The sequence below is a fragment of the Cavia porcellus genome, unplaced genomic scaffold (assembly GCF_034190915.1).
Source record: "Cavia porcellus strain 051 isolate PalLab524CR breed Dunkin Hartley unplaced genomic scaffold, mCavPor4.1 scaffold_2, whole genome shotgun sequence".
NCBI lineage: Eukaryota > Metazoa > Chordata > Mammalia > Rodentia > Caviidae > Cavia > Cavia porcellus.
Window position 1 is genome coordinate 99,988,566 of NW_026947485.1, and position 13,912 is coordinate 100,002,477.

The 13,912-nt window shown below is 40.8% G+C and overlaps 2 protein-coding genes across 5 annotated transcripts in view; one reads left to right on the forward strand and one right to left on the reverse strand.

Annotated features, from left to right (window-relative positions):
• Dock1 (dedicator of cytokinesis 1) overlaps positions 1-13,912 on the forward strand; it is a 516,033-nt gene that overhangs the window by 221,181 nt on the left and 280,940 nt on the right. The window lies entirely within an intron of this gene.
• Insyn2a (inhibitory synaptic factor 2A) overlaps positions 1-13,912 on the reverse strand; it is a 57,479-nt gene that overhangs the window by 4,682 nt on the left and 38,885 nt on the right. The window contains exon 3 of one of the 2 annotated variants that reach the window (XM_003479810.4): positions 12,613-12,684. The exons of the other annotated variant lie outside the window; for it this stretch is intronic. Coding sequence (XP_003479858.2) covers positions 12,613-12,684 — 72 coding nt within the window. The remainder of the gene's footprint in view (positions 1-12,612; positions 12,685-13,912) is intronic. 2 annotated transcript variants of the gene reach the window in all.

A 13,912-nucleotide genomic window follows, 5' to 3' on the forward strand; every position in this document is an offset into this window, starting at 1 on the left:
AACCAATTTATCACATCGCAGAACCATATAATCACAGAGTAATCTAATATGAGTTCTTGTTAAACTTTATCTGTCAAGTGGGTTCCTGTTTGCGCTCCCCCAATACACTTCTCTGGGAAGCTACAGCTGGGGTGCTTTGTTAAGTGGAGGGTGACCTGAGCCAGGTACCCCCCAGGACATGCCTACAGGAGAGGTCAGTAAGTTGACAATGAGCCACACTCTTTCCCCCCATCTGCAGCATTCAGATGGCAGTGCATCTACTTTTAGGATGATGTCTGCTTCAGCCAGGCACACTACGAGGGGTGTACATTGGCTATTAGGTAGGAATAATATGCAAAATCGTATGGCACTGTCTGCAGGGGAAGAGGTACACCGGGTTACTAAGGGTCTGAAGCAGACAGCTCACTGGATAGGGCACCACCATAAAGTTAAGAATCTGGTCAGCTTTGGCTGCCACAGAACAAAAATCCCTGTGGTTTTATAGCCAAGTGGCCAGTAGAAAGTGATACCTGCTGTCCTTGTGAGAAGAGAAGATCTGGACATTCCTGAGCACTTGACACTTCTGTGCATAACCCTCATTCCCTGATGGCCACCAAGTTGTCCAGATAGGGCCTAGGGTTACCTACCCAAGCACCAGTGTTCTGTGCTATGGCCTCTCACCTTGACATCAGAGACCAGCCTCTGCCTGCCGCCTGGACATGTTGATAGGGACAGTGCTGTGCCAAGTGTTTTCTCCTCGTCTCCTTCACAGTCATCCTTTGCCTACTGAGAAAACCATTCCTGGCTCTATGGATGGCTGGCCATTTGCAATTTTATTGTCTCCTATTTATACTGCTGACTACCTTCCCACAGATCCTCTGTCCTCTATACTTTCTGAATTCCTTATGTGCATTAACCTTGAAGAATTACTGTATTTGTTTTTCTATTATTTTGCCTCTATTTTCCCAAATGTGGGTGCCATGATCAGGGAAGAGCATTATCTGTTCCCAGGACTCAGAGAATCACCTGAGTCACTCAGCTGCCTAAGTCATAGATCCAGAAGGAATACACAGAAAGAAAGCCTTAAAGGCAAGCCTGGTCTGTCCTGGTCTCCACCTGACCCCTGCTTTTTCTTGCACAGCTCCATAAGAATTGTTCTGGAGGAGCATTGGGTGACTGCTGTAGGTGGAACCTGCAGCCTGGCTCCACTCTGTCAAGCGCCATAGGGCAGAATACTGGAACATGTTCTGTGAACACACACTGGGATCTTTTGGTGCCTGGTTCCTGCATTCTCTGGTTTCCTTCTCCCTCTTGTTGGTGTCTATAAGGGCATCATTGGTAGCATCAACTGTTTATGCCTGCAGGTAGCCAGCTCTTGGTATTATGTTTTGGGGAGCTAGACATCTCGTTTTATTCCTTTTGCATTTTTCCTGTGAACTGGGGAGACTATGGGTCCAAGTTCTTGTTGTTAATGTGACGTGGCTGGTCCATCTGTCTTTCTTTCTCTTTCTCTCTTTCTGTCTCTCTCTCTCTCTCTCTTTCTCTCTCTCTCTCTCATGTTGCTTTGAAGTGTCATCAAAGGCAGCATGCCTCTATCACATGGTTTGGACCTGCTGTCCCAGGGTGGTACGGCAACCAGACAGATGGGAGATCTGGGCTCCAGACCCTATTGTCTTAGAATTACCTGTAACCACTTGAGTCTCACTGTCTAGTAGTACTTGAGGCAGGAGACCATTGGTGGGCTGCGCAGCTCATAGATACCACCCAGTCTTCTTAATACTCAAGCCAGTCTTTTTAATACTTAGCAGGGGAAGAACCCTTGGAAAAAGTGCTGACTCATAATTTTAAAGCACAAATCTGAGGACTGGGGCTAAGCCAACCTAATCTGGACACTACATGTTCTCCCCTAATGCCCGAGTCAGATAAAGCTTGCAGATTGTGTTGGGAGGACAGAAAGATCCTTGGGCTGCTAGACATATTTATAAGACATGAACTCAGGAAGAGCTATTATGGCCAGACGTATCACTTGTCTCCTTGTCCTTGTCACCATTTTCCTTTCTGAACTGTCTAACAAAACGCTTTGTGTTAAGAACACAGGAATATGAGTGGAAACCCTGTGGCCGCGCACACCACTGCAAAACCTTGGCCACATTCTGTGACACATCGTGATGATTAAAGCAACTGGGAGTAGGTTTAATTTTTGTGGTTAGTGTTTTGGTGTTAAATGTGGAATTTAAAGAGTAAAGACTGTCTTAGAAAATTACTATTTTGCACATTTCCTGAGAAGCAAAAATTTGCCTTAAACCTCAGGCTTCTCTTTTACTAGGAACTGTGCTGTGTTTCATACTGAAGCATCTCCAAACACTTCCCTGGATGCTGCAGAACAGGATTCTTCTTCCTTCTCCAGTTTCTCCTCAGTTTATGGTTGCTCCTATAAATACTTAGCCTGTGCACATTTCCTTCCCATCCTGTCACTAACTCCTCAGGTTAATTTAAGACGAATGTATTAAACAGTCTCTTCAGTCATTTCTGTGTAGCACTTCAGAGTTAAAAGCAGATGAGTTTAGCTTGCAAGCACCTGCTTGTTTTCTAGAGTGAAAGAAAACCTGAAGTCTTTGATTTCTCCATCCAGGGAAGGCCACGTGGCTCTGTGGGCTGGGGATCTGAGGCCTCCACTTTTAATTCTCTTTGAATTAGATCACAGAGTCCCTGGTGCTAACTCAGGCTCTGTACTGACTCACATTCTACCACTGTGGATAAAACAGCTCACCTTGGGGGACCCAAGTTCCCTTGGTTGTGAAATGATGATCGAGATTCCCTACCATTCACAGGGTAGTTCTGAGGAGAAGCCACGTGGGGCACAGAGAGCATGGCTTTGGATAGGACAGAGAATGTCCCCATCGCACAACCCTTGATGTTAACTGGCTCTCTCTCATATGTGGGGGAAGTTTGGCATGTTCTTTCCTTTTGACTTCCTTTTATTTATTTGTATGATCCTGGCCGCCCTGTAATGGAGGAACCAGGACCCAAAGTAGCCACCAGTTTTTCCCAAACACATTTCTATTAGACAATCTGAGGGGTACTAAGGACTCCAAATGTCCAAATCTTATCTTTCCCCTCATCTGCATCTGTGACCTTTCACACATAGCTGGCAGGCACTGTTCCTCCAGCAGGCCAAGCCTCATCCCTGACAAAATCCCACTCATCCCTCCTGCACCTCCTTCTGCTGGGTCCAGTAGATTTGTGCTCAAGAAAGTCTGCTGTGTCCTTTCCCTTTGGTCACACTTGTCTGTCCTAGTCCAGAACCTCACCATACTTGCTTTGGCCACTGGAAGTGCTGATTCTCTGTCTCTGTCTGTCTGTCTCTCTCTCAGTGACTTGCTCCCAATTTCTGGTTGCCAGAGTCACCTCAGGAAAACTAGAAAATTCATTAGATTTTTTGCTTATCTTTCAAAACTGTCACCTGTCTTTCACTGCATATAATAGAATAATCAAGTTCATCTAGTTGGTTATTTACAAACAACCCTTGAAGGAACTGGCCAGTTTTCTCCTCATTTCTACTGGGAATGTCTTTTATTGGATGGCAGTGTTTTCTCCCAGGTCTATAAACTCCATGAAGTAGCAACCATATTGAATCCGTCTTTTGGATGTGGTACATTTAGCACAGTGCTAGACGCAGTGTTTCTGTGTTTATTGAATTGAAATAAACTGATGGACTATACCAAAGCCCCTCACTTCTAATCTCAGGAAACTCGGTTCTATTTTCTGTTTTACATTTAACAACTGTTCAATTTATAGAATTCTACCTATACAGTTTATTATATAATACGTATATATTACATGTCTATATTTCTTTACATATATATTCAATATGTATCTTACAGCAGAAAAGGATTAGTGATGCATAATTACCAGGTTTTTAATACTCTAAACATAGAAATGATCCAATACAACTTTGTATCATTTCCTCAGCACTACTGCATGTAGTAGTTACATAATCATATAATTGGTGCATATTTATAGAATCACTATAAGTTTTAAAATACCAGAAATGGATGGTTAATCATTAATGCTAATACTAGAACTATAATATCTGTCCTCTTTTCCTGCTGTACAATGAAAAGGAAGTTATTACAATATTTTTTCAAATATTAGTCAGATGTTATCATTTATATTATGAAGTATCCAAATTTTATAGATAGTATTAGAATTAGATGGTGATCTTCCTGAGTGCATCCTAGAGTTGTTTCACCATAGTGGAGGTCTTGCTTAACCAAAATTCCATCCTGTTTTCTCTATATCTGGTGTCCAGTCCTTGTCTGACTGCCCAACTTTCAGGCTAGGTTAGATATACATGAATCAGAGAACTAAATCTTACTCATGACAACGCAAATGCAAATTCATTTTTATAACTTCTGCTCATAATAACTTCAGTAGGAAAGAAACCAGATGACTAACAAGATTATTATATGTGTATAAAGCATATCTTATGCCATCCTCCTAGAAGCCACAAAAATAAAACACTATAATTAGAAAAGATCATTAACTTATAAAGTAAAACCAGTCAATATACTGCTGTCCCCTCCTGTAATGAAGAGCATGCAGCTTTCTTTACTGCATTTTACTGCAACTGCAGTAAAATGAAGAAAACAGGAAACTAGTATTGTGTCCACAACTGGTTCCATTGAGCCCCTCAGGTGCTAGGACTCAGCCATGACTTTGGGCATTAACTTTGCTTCCCCTTCTCAGTTTGAAGATGAATATTCTTTAATTCACTGAGGCAGATGGCTTCTGGAGTCACTGCGCTGGCGCAGACTTCCAGGTTGCCTCTTTGGTGTGCTGAGAAGTTGCTCCTCTGTCTTAACACTAGCTGAGAGAACTGTTTTGACAAGTGGCATGTAATCATAGTGTCATCACACATAGAGAGCCATTAGCTGCTTGTGCATGTTGTCTGGGGTTGCCACAGACTCCTCATCTCCCGCCTCCCCATGTGCTTCCAGGATGTTACCTTTAGAAGTGAGTTTTTCAAGAGGTAGGGAAAAAGGCAGCCAGACAGACCCGAAACCACTACATCCTCATCTGTAAATTCCCCAGGGAATTTGATTAGACATAACTCGGCATGACAGTAAGGCTGACATCTGTATTTAATTCTTAGAAAAGTATCAATTTTTTCATCTGAAAATGAATTACATTTATTTCTCCATGAAATGGGTAAGTTTTCTTCCCTTACTGTTTTGGACATTGGTGAAAGGCTCCTTAACTTTTTACCTTTGGACATAACCAAAGGCAAGTGATAGTGGTATAATTAGCCTTTCTCTGCTCACTAAATTTTAAGTATGTAATTGCTTTACAAATAATATGTTGAGATTAGTAATCAGTTTTAGAGTTATAATCAGTTTTAATAGCATCTATGTAAAGGCGGTAAGGTGTTCCTGAAGGGTACTAAAACAAGTAAACCTTAAATCTTCATGTATCAGGAGAAATAATAATAAATAAAATAATAGATTTTAAAAATTCTAATAGAATAGAAAAGTAGCTGGGATTATTAGCTTTGGGAATTTTCAAGGAGTATTTTGATGCCTGTCAAAAATCATTCCTTTTTTATTGATTTCTAATTTACTTTATTAAAAATATTTCCTTATGCTGGCGGAATGTTGTATAAGGCATTATCCAGGGATTCTCTTTCATCTTCCCACCCTGTCCCTTGCTGTATTTTCTGAGAGCAGAGTGCTAAATACAGAAGTGTTTCCCCCACACCATTTTGTGTTGTGGAGGAATTTAGTATGCACAACTGGTTGTAACTGAATCAGGACTGGAAGGGCGCTGCCACCCTATGATAATCACTGGATTACAAAGGCTGCAAAGACACTGCTCACAGAGGCCCTGGACAGGCTAGGATGGGCACTGCTTTTGCATACAAATGCAGTCACCTCTCTCAACAACAAGACTCCATTAGTCACAAGGCTCTCCTTTCTGCTGGCTATCTTGTTGGCACCACTCTGGCCAGGTCCCTTCATGCAGAGCACTCAGACGCAAGTGCCAGATCGTTGCACCTGTTCATCTGAAAAACTTTATATTCTATGTTCTGATTGGGGCTGCAGTTATCATTTCTCTGCATTTGTCATTCATTTTCCTAATATTAGGGTATTTTCCTCATCTTTCCTAACACTTCCAGTCATTTTGGTAAAGAATGTGCATAACTGAGAAGCTTTCTACTTGAGATGGAGTAAAAAACTGTAGTGTTCTAGAACATTCCACAGCTGCTGTAAGGATGTGTAGCCAGGCATCCCCTTCCTTCCTTGGAGATGCTCTGGCTGTTCTTCCCATTGTTCTTGCCAGCTTTTCTTTACCCAAGCCAAGGGAACTCTAGAGAACACATCTAAGTACCCCCACTTTGGCATTCCTCCACAGTGACTTTGGCTCTGTGTCTGCATTCTGCCAGGAAAAGCTTGCAGACTTTCTCCCCCACCTCCTCATCTGCCTTTTGGGCCCGTGCATCTGTGGTGCATTCCTTCCATACCAAAGGCTGCCCTTGGCCCTAGACCCACTGTTCCTCTCCTTCCCAGGCTTATGGTGGGATGTGTACAGGGACATCACCAGTCAGATTCAGATGCCTGCCCATCACCTGGTACCTGGAGCACAGGCTCTCTCCCCTAGGAGTCTCTTGAAAGCTGCTTGTTCAATAATTGTATATAAGTATAAAAGCAAAGGATTCAGACATTTTACCAAAAAGATCTTTTGAAATCCTTGACCATTAAGGCTCCTATAAAGATGACAGAAGTATGACGTAGCCAGGACATTCAAAAGCTCTTTCACTTTCTGTTGTAAACAAAGTGATAAGCAGAATACAGCATTCCCATCCATTTAGTTCCAAGCCCATTCACTCCATGATTATTAATGTCACTTGAGGCCACCTGTATGGTAGCCTTAATGATACAGAATTGAAGAAGGTATCGACAGTATTTCTTGGAGAGTGCATTTGTTCATGTCTTATAACCAGCAATGTAAATTCTAATATTGCAGGAAAACACTTTAAATTCTGGGAGCGATAGTCTTTAATGTGTTTTTTCCATGTTTGCTTTTGTTTTTTTTTTTGTACTACTAAGGATTGAACCCATTCTAGTACATTCTAGGCAAGAACTGTCACTGAGCTATACCCCGAAACTTTCTTTAATTAACTAAGTCACCATTATAATTGTGTTTTAACTCTTGCTTCCATCTCTAAAATCTTTTTTTTTTCCCCCATGAAAATATACCAATTCAAATTTAGGCCATTTTCTTGCAGTATAATTTTACAAATTAACCATTCCAATAAAAGAGGGAAAGGATGGATTAGCCAGTGTTATCTTTCATTGTTCCTTTCTGAAACAAAGTCTGAACAAAAGGTGAATCAGCCCTAGTGTGACTCATCAGATTAGTCTGACAAAGGAGCTACTAAGATAACTGGAGACAAAAGATTTCAAGTGCTTATTAGCAAAGATTATATTAGTAATTTATCCTTAAAACATTTTCTGAACTAATTAAAGCATATTTTGACAGGAAATATGGATTACAGGCAGAAAAGTTTTACATAAAGAATATGGCAACTTGAAAACCTCTTCATCTCTTTTCATTCTGACTTGCTTCTTAGTTTGAATATCTCAATCAGTCTAGATCACAATCCAAAGGTTGTCATCTCAGGAAAAAAAACATGAGTATGTCAGCCATTTCCAGTTATCAGAAATAGCCTTTTGGTTCGTGGGGTTGCAGTGCCTTAGTGAGCACAGCCATCCATTCTTTGCAGAATATAGAAATTGATTTGCCAGTACAGAAATGGATGTTTTGTGGTAGAGAAATGCCTGTGACTCCATGATTTTACCCCCATATACACACGCCATTAAAATTCTCAGATCCATTCCCCCTGCATAATTCAAATAACCTTCTTTTGTTTTTTCTGGGCTGGAAAGGATCCCTGGGTGCAGCTCTGCAGGACTCTAGCCTACAATAAAGGGTGGAAGCCCAGTCTCTACCTCTGGGCACCCAGATCGGAATGGTAGGTTCTGACAACTACCAATGGTAGGTTGATGCATCCTACCTTTCACTTGTGGTACTAACAGCCTTTGCCTGAAATTGCTTCAAGACCTTTTGTCCTTTTGTTGTTTTTTCCAAGTCCTATATATGTCCATGACAGAATCATTTTTTACGGAGAAATATGTACTGCCATCCATGGCAAAGGTACACATTTATTACCGGGCTGTGTTTATAAAACTGCATACAACTGGGTCTTGAGTGTGGCACCCTTTTGGCTTCCTCAGCAAAGTGTTACTGTAAGCACAGGTACTCTGATTCTGCTTCAAGAAGGCAGTTGAGCTTTGAGTGAAAAGCAATGTTTAAATGCAGGACAGAGGAGGTCAATTGCATTGACCTCTAGGGCTGCCTGCCTGCCAGCAAGCAGGTATGACAAATTACAACATGGGGACACTGGCAGCTGTCATGGCCTTTCTTGTGCTCCAGCTTTTGGGAACACCACACCTGTGTGGCATTTAAAGATTTCTTTATTCTGAAACTCTTTTAACCTCCTCAATCCCAAGGTACTCTAGGTTTCCAGGTTTCCAAGGTACTTCAGGGAGGGAGAAAATGTTGCTGTGGGGATTCACAGCAAATTTCCTGAGTTTGAAAATGCACACCTTTGTACCCAGAAATCTAGGTGCTGAAGCCAGGTTTTCAATTAACTGCAAGGAGTCTGACCTTGAGATAAACTTTCCCTGACTCCTGGGTTTATCTGTGTATAAGACATACTGTTTCCCTGTTCCTCCTAGTATTCCAGTCTTCAGTATTTGGGAGGGATTATAGAAACCCCTTTAAGTGAAGTGCTTTGTTAACCACCACTACCTTTTCCTTCTGTGACACTGCTGACACCTGCACAAGGCCAGATGCTCCTGAGAAACAGGCTTCTTTCATACTGACCATAATGCTCTATGCTTACTTTTTGAGCTATATGCCTGCCAAAATGTTTTATCTGCAACCCAGACTTACTTATGCCATTTGTATTCTTTGTGGAAATGATTTAATTATTCAAGTTTACAGAAATCAATGCAGTAAGAAAGAATTGTTATTTCCATGAATCTTTGGGAAGAGTAGTTTGCTGATAAATATTGGGTACGGTAAAAGTAGGCCAACTCAGGTATGCTTCCAGAAGGAATCCAAAGTCAGGTTCTGTCACAAGGAATTTCTATACATTAAACAAAGGAAAGGTATTGTGATTCATGGGAGACAACTTGGAACTCCAGTTGAGCAGTACTGCGTTCAATTGAAACACTGAAGTCTCACTGCAGAATAACAGCAAAACTGTAAATCAGGTAGACTGAAAATTTTTAGTTTCCATGATTTAAGTTAAAATAATTTGTTTATGTCAGGTACATACTACTTTTGATAATTTCCTCATGGGCTGGGTTTTCAATTAACTGAACATAGTAAACTTTCCCTCACTGTATCATGTTTTTAGAAAACTCCCTTTTGTCTAACATTACTAATTGCAGTCAGAGTAACTGTTAAACTTCAGTTATTTCCAATATAAAATGATAGGAACGTTGGGAATCAGAATCTGATGAGCAGTGTATATTCAACTTGGTGGGAACAGTAAAATCTTACAGAAAACTAGTTGCAAGACTCATTGAAATAAGGACTTCGGAGTACAGGGGGGTTCCAGTTGCAATGTCACCATGCAGAATGGCCTGGAACCTCCTTGCTAACTTAGTAACTTCTGTTTGCAACAGAACTTTGGGTGTTATGGGAATTTTTTATGGATGTTACTACTCTTGAGTATTGTGGTTTTAAATTAATTTTCTGGAAAAGAGACACAAAACTCCACTTTTTCTCTAGCATAACTTCTCTAGTACAGTTCCACATCTAATTAGTGCAATGTAGGTTTTTGTCAGACTCCAGAGGCTTCATCTCTGTTCAGTGTCTGAAGATGCATGGCACCCTATCAATAGTCCTACAGTTGTGTCTTTAGTGGACCAGTCTCTGTGAGTAGACATGCACTTCCTGTTTCATGCAAAATGACCACAGCCCTCCTTCCTTCTACCTGGTGATTCCTCCTCAATTTCTGCAAATTCCTGTGGGCTTCGGAGATTCAAAATTCTTTTGGGCAAGAATCTAATGACTGAGGTGCTGGGATTCAGGCAGAATACTCATTGAGGCAATTCCAAATAGTAACCACTCCAGGGTATTTCCTGAAAGGATAAATTCCTGTTCTTCTCAGACTTCTTAAATCACTTTTAATATCACATGAACGTTCTCTGGAAAGTTTTGTTCATTTCTGTTTTGTCACATTAAAAGGTTAAATGTGCTTTAGCTCCTTAAGTAATAAAAGTTAGACTCATAGAATATTCCTGGCAATTTACAATACCTCCTCTTTCCTAATTTTTTTTTTTTTTTTTTTTTTTAATCGGACCAGGGATCGAACTCAGGACTACCTGCTTGCAAGGCAGGCGCTTATGCTGCTAAGCTAAATCCCCAGCCCCCCCGCTAAGCTAAATTCCCAGCCCCCCTTTTCCTAATTTGTTGATGTTAGTGAAGAGTTAATTTTAGGTCAGTGTCACAGTCCTTCACTGGTGATTCAAAACTCTCTTCTGTAATGTGAAGGTAGCTAAAGCTTCCCACCAAGTAAAAGTCAATGTCTTGGAGCCTAAAAGTGGGAGTTCTTGAAGAAAAATCTTAGCAAAGTTGCATGATTTTCACCTCCACACTGGCAGCAGCCAATAGTAGGCAATGGCTTTATGTGTTAAGCAGGGCTACTGCAGAATCCTTGATTTCTGTCTGCTGCCAGGGGGCCCTAGCAGTTTGCATGTGCCTTTCACAAGGCCTTAAGATGGGGATGGTTCCAGTAAGGCAGGCTTTCCAACATCAGCCCTCTCGATATTTTGGACCTGATCATTTTAGTTATAGGGGCTGCCCTCTGCAGCATAGGATGTTGGCTGCAGTCCTAACCTCTACCTTAGATACCAGCAGCACCTCCTCAGTATTGACAAATTAGAGTATCTCCCTTCAAGCTTGGAAAGGTAATCCCTGGGAGGTTATCAGAATCCAAAGGAATTTGCAGAAATTGAGGAGGAATCACCAGGTGGAAGGATAGAGGGCTGTGGTCATTTTGTATCTTCACCCTTAAACAACAACTTCTACTATAAGGAACTGACCACTGTGGCAATGGATGCCCATATATTCTTGTGGCTTCTTCTACTTGTCCCCATACAAAGCCTCCAGGGAACCTTGTTCTTTCTCAACAAACCTGGGCCTTGTGTGGCATACTCTGCCTGTGTTTGAAGAGGGGCACAGCCATATGCATGCCTTTTCTCAGGTGACAAGATGATGGGGCCAAGATTGAGTGGTCTAAAGCTTTTCTGTTCCCCTCATTTGTCTTCTTGATGCAGAGGATAGAAACCTTGAAGATTTTTTTTTAGAGGGCTGTTCGTTTTTGAGAGAGAGGTGGGGCCCCTTTATGCATTTTAATTTTAGGTATGTAACCTTTCAGCTATAATTGTGTTTTGATAATTTGGCAGACCACTAATAAAACCATTTTTCTCAGAAGGCGATAAATAAATGGCCAACAAGTATACGCCACTGTCACTAACCATCAGGGAAATCCAAGCATACTACCCCTCTCTAGTTAGAGTGACCATTATCAAAAAGATTAAAACTAGCAGAAGCTTATAAGCATATGGGCTAGGAGTGTAAATTAAAATAGCCATTAGGGCAGATAATATGGCAGTTCCTCAAAAAGCAGAACTTAATGTACCCTGTGATCCTAGCCACTCCGTGACTTGCGCAATGTCCAAAGGAAAGGAAACTAAAATCATTGGGAAACACCTGCAACACTGTTTGCAGCAGCCCAGTTACACCTGAGCCCAGGTGTCTTCTGTCTTAATTTTTTTTTTCTGTCTTAATTTTTAAAACTGAACAGAAGTATAACAAATTCCACTGCTGTCATACTTTGTGAAAATTGCATTTTTGAAAAGTTAAAAAAGCAACCCCTTAGAGGATTTTCATATTTTAAAATACTACATTATTGTGCAAAGCCTAACATACCTTTGCCTATAGAAAGTTTCTGCTGTATACTTGATGTTGGTAATAAAAACAAGCTTCACACTAAAAATACAAAACAAAACATAAAGAACATCTGTGCAGGCTCCAGAGAGGGGATTCTGCCTCAGGGGATTTAAGTGCCATAATCCCTGTGAGTTCCCAGGATCTAACTGCACATGTAGTATGAGCAGCCTCGGGGCCTTCTGTGGCATTCCTAGCACATCCAATGTCATTTCAGGCCTTGGATCTACGCCATCTAAAGGGCACAGAGTACAAAGTACAGTGCTCATGGCTAATGATTCCAGAGGAGCAAGCTGTTGAGCTGATAGAAGCTCTTCAGACTAAGACGGTATATTTGCAAGGTGAATGGTTTAAATTCTCCTTTATCCATGGTCCTATACCTGAAGTAGAGTCTTTAGAGATAGCTTAGAATTATGGTCAAAGAAGGTCCTTTACTTTTTTGCCTGATAGAATCATCCCAGATGGCCCCAGATGGTTCTTGCATTTGTGGGTAAGCATTATTTGTCACTCAGAATAAAAAAAAGTGGGAAGAGGAGAATGTTAACATACCTATAGATAATACATGCACTGTTCCTGCATGTGTCACAATTAGCTGTGTCTTGCCCCGTCCGATATGAAAGCCTACAAGATAAGAACAGGAGAGCATTACAAGCGGTGACTGGGGGTCGCTGGCCTCACAGAGCAGATGCCTCAAACCAGATGCTTTCCCGATGCCAAGCTTGTCATGGTTATGGAAACCGATTATTGTTTCCCAGTTTGCTTCTGTCATTGCCTTTATTATACGCAACCAATGCAGTACCTATAGCTTCGATGATATTTAAATTAAATTTATAATGTTAACATAGGCTACTAAATGAAGTATATTATCTAATTTTGCTGTACGTACAGGGAATTTAGGATGTTTCAGTTCAGCTGCATATTTATGATGTTTTAAAGAAACTTTGAGGGGAAATCAACCTTAAGTTGTAGTCTCCCCCACCTCTTGTCTTACTAGAATAAGCGTTGGGCAACTGTGACCGAAGGCAGTGCCTGATATGTTCAGCACGGTGAGTGGGTTTTATGTTTTTAAACACTTGAAAAAAATGAAAGAATAGTATGCATGCCTGTGTGCCTTATGGAAATTATCTGAAACTCACATTTCAGTGTCTATCACTAAAGTTTTAAATTTTGACAGTAAGTAGAAATACCTATACACTATCCTCAGTTTTGCCTCTTTGTCTACAAATTCTATAGTGTTTTTCTATCTGGCTCTTTAGAGAGAAAGAGGAAAAAAAAAATCCTCATGGATAATAGAATATCATTCGGCCATTGTCCAGACTTCTGATTTAGTTTCTCTGGCTGTATTCTCTGGTGAGTTCTGTTGGCCCTGTAAGACCAAACGAATTAGCCTTTGTGTTTTTGTACAGAGTTGCTAACTCTTCCTCTCCGCTTTAAAAAAACAAACCCTTGGAGCATTTTTGTATCATAGCCTTGAATGTTGTAGAATTATAAAAGTTTGATGGGGAGAGGTTTTTTGATCAGGTTAAAATTGACTGGAATATGTTTTAGAACCAGTGTGAGGGTACAGTATATATTTAGCCAACTACTTGGCTCTTTCCAATTTTTCAACGCACAGGATATTTTTTCTGTGTATTATTTTGTACTCAGGACAAACAGGATAACTCAAGTCTGTTAAATTTGTGGCAGAGAAAAGCTTCCATTTGAACTGGCTTGTAATCACTTTGGGGGCAAATTTACAGACAGGGAGTTGCTCAACAAAGTAACAGTATGCACAGAGGTTTTCTGTCAACACCAATAGTCAATATTTTTTTATCACTTTTGCTATGTACACTTTTCTTGTATGCATCAT